The sequence below is a fragment of the Hylobates moloch genome, unplaced genomic scaffold (assembly GCF_009828535.3).
Source record: "Hylobates moloch isolate HMO894 unplaced genomic scaffold, HMol_V3 SCAFFOLD_5, whole genome shotgun sequence".
Taxonomy (NCBI): Eukaryota; Metazoa; Chordata; class Mammalia; order Primates; family Hylobatidae; genus Hylobates; species Hylobates moloch.
In genome coordinates this window covers 29388956-29401728 of record NW_026652280.1, presented here as the reverse complement: position 1 = coordinate 29401728, position 12773 = coordinate 29388956, and the positions used below count along the sequence as shown (strand labels likewise).

Here is a 12773-nt window from a genome sequence, read left to right as displayed (position 1 = left end):
GTCAGAAGCTGGGCCCTCAAGCCAGTCAGCTTTGGGAAAGTCACATAAGCCTGTGTTATTGTTAAATGAGCTAACACTAGTGCTGAGAAGTGACTTGGCACAAAAGCGCTCCAAAACCAGTAGTTTTTCAACTACAGGGTTCGAAATACATAAGCTCAGAACAAATGAAGGGGAAAATACATGCCAAGGTGCTTTATTCTTTAAATGTATATATTGTATCCTGAATATTCTGGTTTCCATGTTTTCCTGTCTCAAAATATAGAGTGGACTGGGTGCTGTGACTCATGCCTATAATCCCAGCACTTTGGGAGGCTGAGGTGGGAGGATCACTTCAAGACCAGCATGAGCAACATGGTGAGACCCTATCTCTACACACACACACACACACAAAAATTATTATTTTTTTAAGTTAGCTGGGCATGGTGTCGCATGCCTGTTCCCAGCTACTTGGGAGGCTGAGGTGGGAGGACTGCTTGAGCCTAGGAGATTGAGGCTGTAGTGAGCCATGATTGCACCACCACACACACTCCAGCCTGGGTGACAGAACAAGACCCTGTCTCAAAAAAATAAAAATAAAAATATAGAGTAGTCATTTAAATGAGCAAAAACAGTTAGAAATAATGCCAGTTAATAGCATATGAACAGAGGCTCAACCCTCCAATGAAAGTCAACTTTAAAACGTGTAAAATATTTAGTATGAATAAGAATTAAAAAAAAAAAAAAAAAAAGAAAGAAAGAGAGAAAGAACAATGACCTGAACTTAGAGTGGTGAAGAAACAGACTGGTTCTCTTCCGGTGGCTATTTGGCCATATCAATGAAGACTGTAAATGTGCATGCCAGCAATTCCACCTTTAGGAATTTATTCTGAGAAAATAAATGAGGTTACAAGAACAATCTTTCACAGTATCAAAAGATTAACAATTTATTGGTATGTTCAAAAAAGCTAGAAGATAGGATCTTGAATGTTTCTAATGCAAAGAAATGATAAATGTTTGAGGCGGTGGATAACCTAATTGCCCTGATTTAATCATGATGCATTGTATATGTGTATTAAAAAAAAATCACTTGAACCCCATAAATTTCTGCAATTATTACTGTCAACAAAGAACAAATGGAAAATAATTGGAACCAACCTAAATGCTCAGCAGCATGGGAATGGTTAAACACATTACAATATATGGCATCAGATCTTGGCAATTTAAAAAATGTATATTTTTAAGAAAAAATTACAGTACATCCATATGCTGCCTTGTGCAGCCATTAAAAATGGCAAAATTGCCTTTGTAGGCTACAGGAAAAGATAGCCATAGATTAAGATTTAGAGTAATAGACATGGCACGATCCCATTTGTTTTGAGTACATATTGTGCATAAGTCTAAAGCAGCACTGCCCAAGAGAAACAGAATGCAAACTACAACTCTGAGCCACCTGTGGTACTTTAAATTTTCTAATAATCACATATAAAAGGTGAGTTGAACAGAATATTTTAGCCAATATACAAATAACAATCACTTCAACACATAACCAATATAAGAAGTATGAAGGATATTTTGCATACATTTTTCTAAGTCTTGGAAACCCAGTGTGCACAGTACTGCATGCTTCCAGCTCATCCCTAGCTGGGCCAGCCTCATCACAAGTGCTCAGCAGCCACATGCAGTTACCCTGTTGGACAACGGAGGTCCAGAGAACATGCCTAAGTGGTCAAGAGTAGCTGTTTCTGGGAATGAGACTAAGAGCTTTTGTCTTTCCTGCATTGTATGGATTGTTTCAATAATCATTTGTATTCACAGAGGGAAAAGAGAAGCATTGTGAAAAATACTTTCTAATTTTCCTTTAAAGCTATAATAAGAGACCAGAAAGCACAGGTTAAACTTAAAACTTCTTTCGGACTGCTCTTGCTCCTTCCCCAGGGATGGTGGAGAGTACGATGCCTTGTCTACCGCTCTCATAGTTCATGTTTGTAGCAATCCTACTTCCTCTTTCACCAAGTCTCCTTGTGATCAAGACCCCTGCAGGACAGCAGGGAAGGGTTAGGGGAAAAATCATGCTAGCCACATAATGCTGACTGCCACCCAGCATGGTGACTGGAGGGAGAAGCAAACTGATGAACAGTTGCCAACACTATGTTAAACAAGCACTTCACATGGATTAGGATCATAAGCCTCCAGTAACCTTCCCATGGTGCAGGTACCACCCCAATTCTTCAGATAAAGAAATCAAGGCTTAGACAGTATCTGTTCCAATGTGTCGGAGCTGAGAGCGCCACAATATCCAGGGTGTCCATGTCAACATCATAGTCACAAAGGCCTTGGAAATGCCCATACCAAGCTCCTGATCTTACCCTTATTAACACCATGCTATCAGACAACTGCATTTCTTCATTAAAGAAAAGCAAATCCCAGGCATCATCTGCAAGAACCCCAGATCCTGACATTTCTCCTCTAAGCTGTTTGGTAAATCTCCAAATGTATATAAATGCTTTCACTTAGACAAACCATTTTCATCCCAAACCCAACATGTCAAAAATCAAGAATTATCCCTGCTCCAACCTGACTTCTGTCCACACTCAAGGTGGACATTTCAAGTTCATAGTTGACTCTTCTACTTCCCTTGCCCTTAATAAAGCATTTATTGAGTTCTAGTCTCTGTAATTTCTACGTAACTACAAAAAGTAGTAATGAGTACACCTAGCATCCAGATCTTCATTTCTAAATTCCATTCTTCAATAAAAGGAAACTGACAGGCATCAGCTTAACCAAGGGATCAAAGTGATCCATCAGTAACAAGATACATTGATATCACTGTCTCCTGAGGTGATGCAGTGAGAAAGGCACAGCATTTCTGATGTGTTCTTGCCCAAAATTCACAACCTCCACGTAAGCATAAGACAGTCTGACAAACCCAAAATCATTCTATAAAATTATTGAGAAATGCTTTTTTGGGGGGCTGGGGGGACAGGGTCTCACTCTGTCACCCAGCCTGGAGTGCAGCGGCACAATCACAGCTCACTGCAACCTCAATTCCCAGGCTCAAGCAATCCTCCCACCTTGGCCTCCAGAGTAGCTAGGACACAGGTGCATGCCATCACACCCAGCTAATTTTTTCTATTTTTTGTAGAGACGAGGTCTTGCTATGTTGTCCAGGCTGGTCTCGAACTCCTGGGTTTAAGGGATCCTCCCATCTTGGCCTCCCAAGGTGCTAGGATTACAGGTGTGAGTGACTGTGCCTGGCTTGACCAATGCTCTTCAAGTGTCAAGGTCATGAAAGACAAAAAACTGAGCAACTGTCACCAGATGGGGGCAGGGAGCTACAACCCTAAAGGCAATGTGGAATCCTAGACAGGATCCTGGCCCAGAAAAAGAACATTAGTGAAAAGGGTGGTAAAATTCCGGTGAGCTCTATAGACCAGTTAGTAGTATTACAGAAATGTTAATTTCCTGGTTTCAACAATTGCACTATGGTTATATGACATGTTAACACTAGAGCAATCTGGAAAAATATAGAAACTGCACCATTTTTACAATGTTTCTGTAAGTCTATATTTCAAAATAGTTAAAAATAATGCTATGATTATCCCCACATACATCTAGCTCATACCTGTCCCTATGCTTAAACTCACTCTCCCCTGTCTCCTCCTGAGAGAGCATCCTTCTTTACAGCCTCCTCATGCATTTCAAATCCTATTCATTCTTTAGGCCCCAGTCATGTCCCACTATACCTTAAAGGAAGTCTTTCCCCCAGTACTGTAGGCCACCAGACCAACACTTCTGCAAAGTGCCTGTAACTTCTACAAAATGCCTGTAACTTGTAGAGGACTATGTGCACTCCTCTAATGACACACAGATAATCCTGTATTGTTAGTGTACTTTGTGTATTTAGCTTTTATCACCAAACACACTGAAGGCTCCTAAAAATGTCTGGCATGGCCTCTGTTCTCCAGAATCTCAGCCTATGTAGATAAGGCATCACATAAAAACTATCAAGAAGGCTGAGGCGGGTAGATCATGAGGTCAAGAGATCGAGACCATCCTGGCCAACATGGTAAAACCTCGTCTCTATTAAAAGTACAAAAAGTAGCCGGGCATGGTGGCACACACCTGTAGTCCCAGTTACTCAGGAGGCTGAGGCAGGAGAATCACTTGAACCCAGGAGGCGGAGGTTGCAGTGAGTTGAGATCGTTCCACTGCACTCTAGCCTGGTGACACAGTGAGACTCGGTCAAAAAAAAAAAAAAAAAACCCACACGTACCAACAAAGGAGGGCAGGGCAAGAGCCTGCTCAATAAGTACAGGTTACAGGCCATTGGAATATGCCACATCCACAAGTCACAAGTAGAAACTTCAAAATTCTGATGATCGCCAATAGGGTCAAGCAGGATCCACTGGGCTTATAGGCCCATCTGAAAATGGGGAGTAGAGGATCAACGGAATTGGAACTAGGGATGAGAGAAGAAAAAAAACACATGCAAGACAGAGAATGAGGCTCAGAAGGAAAGTGACAGCATGACACACAACCTCCATGCTTCTCTTCAGCCTTTCCTGGGACCCTAGAGGGGCCAAAGCCCTTGAGATTCTCAACATCCACTAAGCTAAGCCACCATGAGTTATGGGTTAACTTGGGCTCCTAGAATCTGATCCTGAGACAAGGATTCCTGCTCAAGAGACTTGTAAGGCAGTGTTTTCAGGAAAAGACTGGTAGGGGAGTAGAGAAGGTGGACAAGAGAGGGAAGGAAATCAAGCAAGCATGTGATATTAAGGAAAGTCCCAAGCATGGTAACTTTAGCTCAACTGTACAAAGAAACTGAAAACAGTATGGGCCATACTTTAGAGCTGTTCGAGGTGTTAGAGGTGTTCGAGCTGTTAGAGGTGACGAGACAGGAAACTAATGTCATTACAGTGCCATTGGTTAAGGACTGTTCCCTCTTGCAGAGTGTCAATTCCCAGGCTCCCTATGCACACAGGCAAAACAGCTTCAGGAGCTTTGACAAAGAGATGGGTGCTGGCTATTGGGAGTGAGCTAACACCAAGGCAGTATGCAGGGAAGGGAGTAAGGGGGAAACAAGAGGAGCACTAACAGCATCTGCTGACACTCTTCAAGTCCTCATGTATTTAACACTGTCAGCACTTTTTGGAAAAAAGAACATCACTCAGAGCTACCAGCAAAAGAACAAATCATCAGCCCCTCCAGCAGGGGTGACTGGGTACAGAGGAAACAGGTGGCTCTTGCTGCCTTCAGACTGACACTTGGGAGAAACTTACATTACCTGAGGTATAGGTAAAGGACAGTTAAAGGACACCTGTCCAAAAGCACAGATCTATTTTTGAAATGATTGGTCCCAAATAAGCGCCCTTAGTAAAGGCTCCTGGGTGCAAAGCTGCCATACACATGGTGTGTCTGCCAGTAAAGTAACCTCCCAGCAGCACTCAAAAACCCACTGCTCAGACACCACCTATCAATTAGAAGCCAAGCAGGAAAAAAAGGTTATTTGAAGGCACTGGTTTCAAGGCACCAGTTTCAATTTGACGATTTCTCATTCACTCTGCTGGCTAGAATCAAAGTAGCATATTGAAAATCCAGGTATTTGAAATAGCAGTATTTAAATTTTTTGTCCCAAATAACTCTTCTATAGACAAGAGTTGTAGTATTCAGCCTGAGAAGGAGAGGTTACATTTTATGCTTTAAAATCAGACTACTATCTGCAATCATCATAATGAAATGGTATTCACCATGCTTGCACATGTGTGGGCTTCTTTCTGGATCTGTGCAAAGCAAAGCCCACATTGTCTTTTCCAGTGGGTTGGAAGCCAAGCACTCACACTGACCACATGCATGCCACTGTGACAACAGAGACCATCATCAGCTCCACCTTTAGAGCTGATGTGAGAGTGAATGAGACTGACTCACTTTGACATCACCCTGAAAGTGTCTGGCACTGACCGGTACTCTTTCTCCATCCAGAAAAACCTCACTACAAAGAAAACAATTTCTCAAAGGTGAGGTGTTGGGTCTTCTGAGAACAGGAGTGTCTCTGTTCATAGAGAAGTGCCCTTTGGCCCCCAACCTACCAAAAAAAAACATGTAACATATAAACTGCCAGTTGAAGGGAACAGATCAAGAAGAGCAAGAGCACATTTAATTGGATGGGGGGAAAAAGAAAGTCTTTTCTTAGATAACTAGAAATACACTAGGTTCTTACTGAATGCTATTTAATACAAGCTAATATATATTTAAATGTTTCATATTCCAATAATAACATCTTCTAACTGTCACAAAAGCAACAGGTATAATCAAAGGGCTTTAAATTTTCGATTCCCAAAAATGTATAAATGCTGTTAGCATAATGGGTAATTATTTCCATCACACATAATACACTGATGTGTGTGTCTGGCTCCAGTGTTCATCACATTAGGAAAGCCCACTCGCAAGTTAAAAATAAAAGGGAACATTGGCTATTTTGATAATACAATAAAATGAATAATCTCTAAGAAACAAAGTGAATCTGAGTAGCAGGCACGACTTCCCTGTGTAACTTATGATTCACATGCACACTGAGAAGCCAGCTTGGCAAGTGGGGAGACCATGGTTAGGCAACTACACAACTGCTTCTCATAGTAAAGCACAAGTGTGTTAATTGCCAGGAAGAATAACAGATGCTCAAAACATAAATCTAGAAGCTACTGTCTTGGGTCCCAGAAAATCTCCTTAATTTCAGAATCAAGACCCTAAATGATTAAGAACTGGAAACCCATTAACAGAGCAAGGTGCAGCTCAGCAGCCCTTAGGGAAGAATTCTAATTTTTGTTTGGGATTAATTATGCCAACCCCTCACACCAATGAAGCTACTTTTTAAGTGTCTTATATCCAAGACCTTCCTCTAGTGACACCAGTTTTATACATCTCCATAACCTGAGAAAAAGTACACTGAAACCCAAGTTCAGACTCCCACTACTTCATCATTCCTAAGGATTAACATGCAATGTATTCATTTCTAACTAAAAATCAAATTGTTTTCTCCTACAAGTGTTGTCTTTAAAAGCAATCCAATATTAATTCTTGTTCTTCAAAACTAGTACTCCGAAGATTAAGGGTTTATTCAATTGTCCATTAGCCTCATATGAGCACTATTCAAGGTCATGGAAAATGCATATCATGAAAAAAATTCACATGGATTTCAGAGTTTTCTGCACCAAAACAAACTCATAGTTTTATATTTGTTATAACAAGTATGAATGGGATCTAGAACAGGGTCTAGTTTGAGGCACTAAGAAAGGTAAGTCATCAGTTTGAAAAGAAGCCCCTATCAAGGCAACATGAATTCTACTAAAATTGAAGCAAGACCAAACATCAAATTTATGATGAAGCACGGAGAGAAGAATTGTGAAATCATTACTTTATGAAAAGTTTATGGGGACAACGCCCCCAAAGAAATCAGTTTTTAAGTGGATAACTCATTTGAAGAAGGGACGAAGCGATGTTGAAGATGAAGCCTGTACCAGCAGACCATCCACATCCATTTGAGAGAAAAAAAAAAAAAAAATGTATCTTGTTTGTGCCCTAACTGAAGAGGGCTGACAATGGTAGAAACAACAGCTGACACCACAGACATCTCAACTGGTTCAGCTTACATGATTCTGACCAAAAACAGTTGAGCAAAGTTCCCACTTGATGGCTACCAAAACTGCTGCACCCAGATCAACCGCAGACAACAGCAGAGCTTTCGGCGGAAATTCTAAACAAGTGGGATCAAGACCCTGAAGCATTTCTTTGAATTGTAACGGGATGAAATGTGGCTCTCCCAGTACAATCCTGAAGACAAAGCCCAATCAAAGCAAAGACTGCGAAGAGGTGGAAGAGGTCTAGTCACAGCAAAGGTGGACTGGTTCAGAGCAGAGATCATAGCAACATTTTGGGGGAATGCTCAAGCCATTTTGCTTGTTGACTTTCTAGAAGGCCAAATGATGATGACATCTGCTTATTACGAGTGTCTTGAGGAAGCCAAAGCTTTAGCAGAAAAACATCCAGGAAACTTCCCCAGAAAGTCCTTTTCTGCCACAACAATGCTCCTTCTCATTCCTCTCAAAGAAGAGCAATTTTGCAAGAGTTTCTATGGAAAACTATTAGGCGTCCACCTCACAGTCCTGATTTGGCTCCTTCTGACTTTGTGTCCTAATCTTGAAGTAAATGACCCGCATCTTTTCCAGTTAATAATGTAAAAGAGACTGCATTGACATGGTTAAATTCCCAGGACCCTCAGTTCTTTAGGGACGAACTAAGTGGCTGGTATAACTTACAAAAGTGTCTTGAACTTGATGGAAACTGTGTTGAGAAATAAAGTTTATATTTTTAATCTTTTAACTCCATTTTTCCCCCACAAACTTTCCCCCTCATATAATACAGCAATTCAATATTGCCTGACAAAATACTTTAACACATTGTAGGTATATTCAGTTGAGTCACTCCTTTTACTTAGGAGTACAAGTTGTATCTCCATGCACTTTAATGTAACAAAGCTTCGGCTCTTTGAGCACTCCAGTTCAGATTTTTCCCCTGCCTCACTGGCTTCCAGCCTCCAGTCCCAGCTCCTGAAAACCTAACCGGCTTCAGGGAAAGAACTGAAAGCTGAGCTTTTAGGGATCCTCCCAATACCTCCACAGCTAAGAGGGGTGGGGTGCCGTTCCAAGGCCAGGACTGCCACAGAGTTCACGCCCTGGCTCCCGCCTCCTCCCCTCCTCCCCCAGAGGCCGTCGCCCATCCCTGATCGCTGCACAGGTGGCCCCTGGTGGGCTCGAAAGCGGTATCTGAGGCTGCTGCGGCCCCACCCCCAGCCAGATGACAGCCTCTGCGGCCACCTTCGTGAGCGTGAACTCATCCTGGCCCTGCTCCCCTCCAGGAGGAATGGGAGAGTTGAAAATTCCTCAAACTTAGAAGGGTGGCCGGCCCACGGAGCTGAAGGGCTCCCACATGGGCTAGACAGCCGCGAGTGATCGCCAGGTAAGGACGCGGAAGTGACTGTTCCTACCCAGCCCAGACCTGTTGGCCCGGGCGGGTGTCCCGGGAATCGCACACCCACGCAACGCGCGTGGACACCACACGCACACACAACTCTGCATGGAGGCGTGTGCACAGGTACTGTTAAACGTGTTTTGGCCACCCAAGAAGACGAACAGGAAAACCAGGCATTGGACTATCCAAAACTTGTTTTCTTAAAGGGGCATGGGGCACATGTGAAGAAAAGGCCTTTGCCCCTCTCACTACTGACTCCAGGTTGAAACTCTAGGGGTCCCGGGCGGCTGCAGCGCTGCCTCGAGCTCCCCTGGAAGCGGTGACTTGTCCCTAACTTTAACCACAGCAACTGCTGCGGAACGCGGGCGTCTCCGCCCGGTCTGCACCTGTTCCCGATTCGGAGCACCCAGCCTCGCACATCCCTTCTGACCTTGAAGGCATCCTGAAACTCACACCCTGTCCCGGTTCGACTTTACTCCAATCCCCTCCCCGCAGTCACTGAAGCCCTCTTTGTACCAAAGGGGCCGCGTCAAAACACCCATCCCCAGCAAATTCACAACACTCTCCCCTGGGGTCTCCGGAGATAACGGCGCACCCCTCTACCCATTGCTTACCCCCACTCCATCCAGCCGCCGCGCCCTCACGCCAGGTTGTGTCCTACCTCTCCACCAAGTCCAGAACCCCCACCTCTCCCAAGTCCAGGGTTCCCTGTTGTGGGTCTGCGGGAGGAAAGGACGCCTCGGAGGCGCGCCCTCGAGAGCCGGCGGCGCAGAGCCCCTGGGGCGGGGTCCACGGCGGGGACAGGGGACAGCGGCGGGCGCACCGCGGGGGACCGTCCCGCGCACGGCGCTCAGAGCTGGCAGGGTCGCCCTGCCGTTCGGGGAACTCGGCTGGAGCCAAGCCCAGGCAACGAAAGTGAGGGGCACGGCGGGGAGGGGGCGACAGCCCCGGCTTGGTGCTGAGGCGTGGCGCTGCGGAACCTCCAGGAGCCGGGTGGCGGGTCAGTGCGGGCGTTCCCGGAACCGCCAAACTTTCTCCTCCAACCGAAGTTAGCGACTCCGAGGACGGTGACGAGGGGGACACGGGGGGGGTCTCCCGTCACCTCCCGCCTCCAGTAGCCGAGGGAGAAGGCGACCCTGAGTGCTAGGTGGCCCCGAGCGCGCCACCCCGGCCCCGCGGCGTCTCCCTCGCTGCCGCGCTCACCTGGCTGTAGAGCTCGCCCACCGACATGGCCCGGGCCGGGCGGGGCTTGGGCCCCGGCTCCTCGCTGCCCCGCGGCTCTCAGTCCGCGGCTGGCCCGCCTGGCGCCATGTTCCCGGGCTGGCCTGGAGTTTCTCGATCTTCTCGGTCTTCTCCGACCTGCCCCGCCGGCTTCCCGGAGGCGCCGCGGCCGGCTAAATCCCGGCGGCGCGACCTTTACTCCCGCGGCGGCGGCGCAACTGCGGCCGAACAGGAGTTGCAAGCGCCGGGGGAGGAGGCCGCGCCGCACCGCTCCCCGCCCAGGTGTGGGAAGGAGGCGAGGGCCGGCGAGGAGGGAGGACCCGCTCGCGTCAGAGCGGACGGCCCGTGCGCCGCCGCGCCTCTGAGCCCTGCCGGTGCCCGGCCCGACGCGCCCTCCCGCGCCCCCGCTGCCACCTGGGCCTCCGGGCCGGGGGCGGGGCGCTCAGAGAGGAGCTCGGGGACCGGCGCGGGCCGCCCCCTGCTGGACGCCGCGCGCGCGCAGGCACAGGTGCGTCCGGTGCCCGCACCTGCCCTGCCGCGCTCGGCTTCCACCCGCACCGGCCCCGCGGAGTCCGGCACGCACGCGGTGCAGACAAGATAAGGGGGGAGGAACTAACCAGAGAGGGGGGAAAAAAAGAGAAGCGTCTATGGCTGGAAGGCCCCAGACATTGCCCTCGATTTTACCTGGCTGTATTCAGCGCTTTCATGATTAAAATTCAGTTACTCGTAGATCGTTATTAAGGCGACCTGGATATACATACACCAAGGATCTTCTCCTTCAAACTGAACTCTCTGAGCGGAAATCCTTGTCAGAAAGGTGGGAGTCGTAACTCCTTCTGTACAAATATTGGCCACTTTTGCCCACAGCCTCCAAGGAGACTCCAGGCCACTCATCTCAGAGGGTTTCTGCTTTTCCGGGAAGTCTCACGTTCTCCCAACCCCCGTCTCTCCTACATGCAGACTCCGGGTCCTTCTGCCACTCACTACCTCGTTTATTTGTGTTCCCTCTCTGCCCATGGCACTTGGCTGCCTACAGCAACTTCAGCTCCTCTCCCACTTGCAGCGAAAAGTAGAAATTTCAACCAAGAAAAAAAAACTGCCAGAAGTCTGTGGTGGGAGACCAGGGGCTGTCAGAGGAGACACTCCGTTTTGAAGGTGACATCTGTCCCTGACCCAGGGGTTGCCCCTGAAAAGTGGTTCTCAACCAGAAGATACATCTGTACCAGCCCAGGCCGTTGTTGAGGAGCCCCAAAAGGTGATTCTCAGAGGCATCCCACCTGGAACGCAAGATCCCGTTGTAATTCACCTGTGCAGGCCTTCCCATGGGCACCTCCACAATGAGAGTCACCTGGGGAGCTTTAAGCGTTCCAAGGAAGAGGCCCCAACCCAAGGAATTCTGATATAATGAAGGATGGGACCTGGGTATCCCAATTTTTAAAGCTCCTCTGAAAGTCTAAAGGATAGTACTTCCAGGGTGACAAATGCATTGACCAAAGCTTGGGCGGCTCTCATTGGACCTAAAATGGAACTCTTCATATCAGTGGCAAGAGCAGAAAGGGATTTTTTTCTCTTCCTCAAAAGTTTTTCTGCATAGTTCCCTTCCCCGAATTCCTGTAGCTCTTAAAGTGTGTCCCCACCCCCCACGCCCACCATCAGCATCATCTGGTAACTTGTTAGAAATACAAGTTATTGGGCTCCACTGCAGACCTACTGAACCAGAAACTCTGGTGTGGGGCCAGTACTCATTGTTCTTTCTGCCTCCGGGTGATTCTCCCCTTTTTGAATAAGAAAGTCGTCAGTCTTGTCTAGATCCTGGCCTCTTCCTCCACCACCATTAGTGGTCCCATCTCTCTACTAGCAACTCTTCCTCTCTCCACTGGCTCCTGGCTTTTTGTGTTTTCCTCTCCTGCTAAACTTCTTAAAGCAGTAGCTTCACTTATTTAGCTATCTCCACTTACAACCAGTCCCTCCTTAATTCTCTGATTCTCAACACTTTATGCACATCTAAATCACTTTTGAAACAAGTGGGATGTCTGGTTCCCACTCCCAGAAATTGATTTAACTTGTCTGGGGGGTGTTGCCCTGGGTGAAAGGATTCTGAAGAGCTCCCAGATGGTTCTAATGGCAGCCAAGTTTAAGAGCTGCTGTTGTGGCTGGGTGTGGTGGCTCACGCCTATAATCCCGGCATTTTGGGAGGCCAATGTGGGCCGATCACTTGAGGTCAGGAGTTCAAGACCAGCCTGGCCAACATGGTGAAATCCCCGTCTCTACTGAAAATACAAAAATTAGCTGGGCGTGGTGGCGCATGCCTGTAATCCCAGCTACTTGGAAGGCTGAGGCAGGAGAATTACTTGAACCTGGGAGGTGGAGTTGCAGTGAGCTGAAACCACACCACTGCACTCCAGCCTGGGTGACAGAACAAGACTCCATCTTTAAAAAATAAAAAATAAATAAATAAAAGTTGCTGTTCTAATTTCTTCTTATTTGGCTTCCACTCAGCCCTATGCTATTGAAATTGCCTCATCACTGTGAAGCATGGGGTGGGA

The 12773-nt window shown here is 47.0% G+C and overlaps 1 protein-coding gene across 1 annotated transcript in view; it reads right to left on the bottom strand.

Annotated features, from left to right (window-relative positions):
• MYO5B (myosin VB) overlaps window positions 1–10558 on the bottom strand; it is a 374136-nt gene extending 363578 nt beyond the window's left edge. Inside the window, exon 1 of the mRNA XM_058438377.1 lies at window positions 10210–10558. Within this exon, the coding sequence (XP_058294360.1) occupies window positions 10210–10236 (27 nt within the window). The 5' untranslated portion in view covers window positions 10237–10558. The remainder of the gene's footprint in view (window positions 1–10209) is intronic.
• Window positions 10559–12773: the final 2215 nt, after the last annotated feature.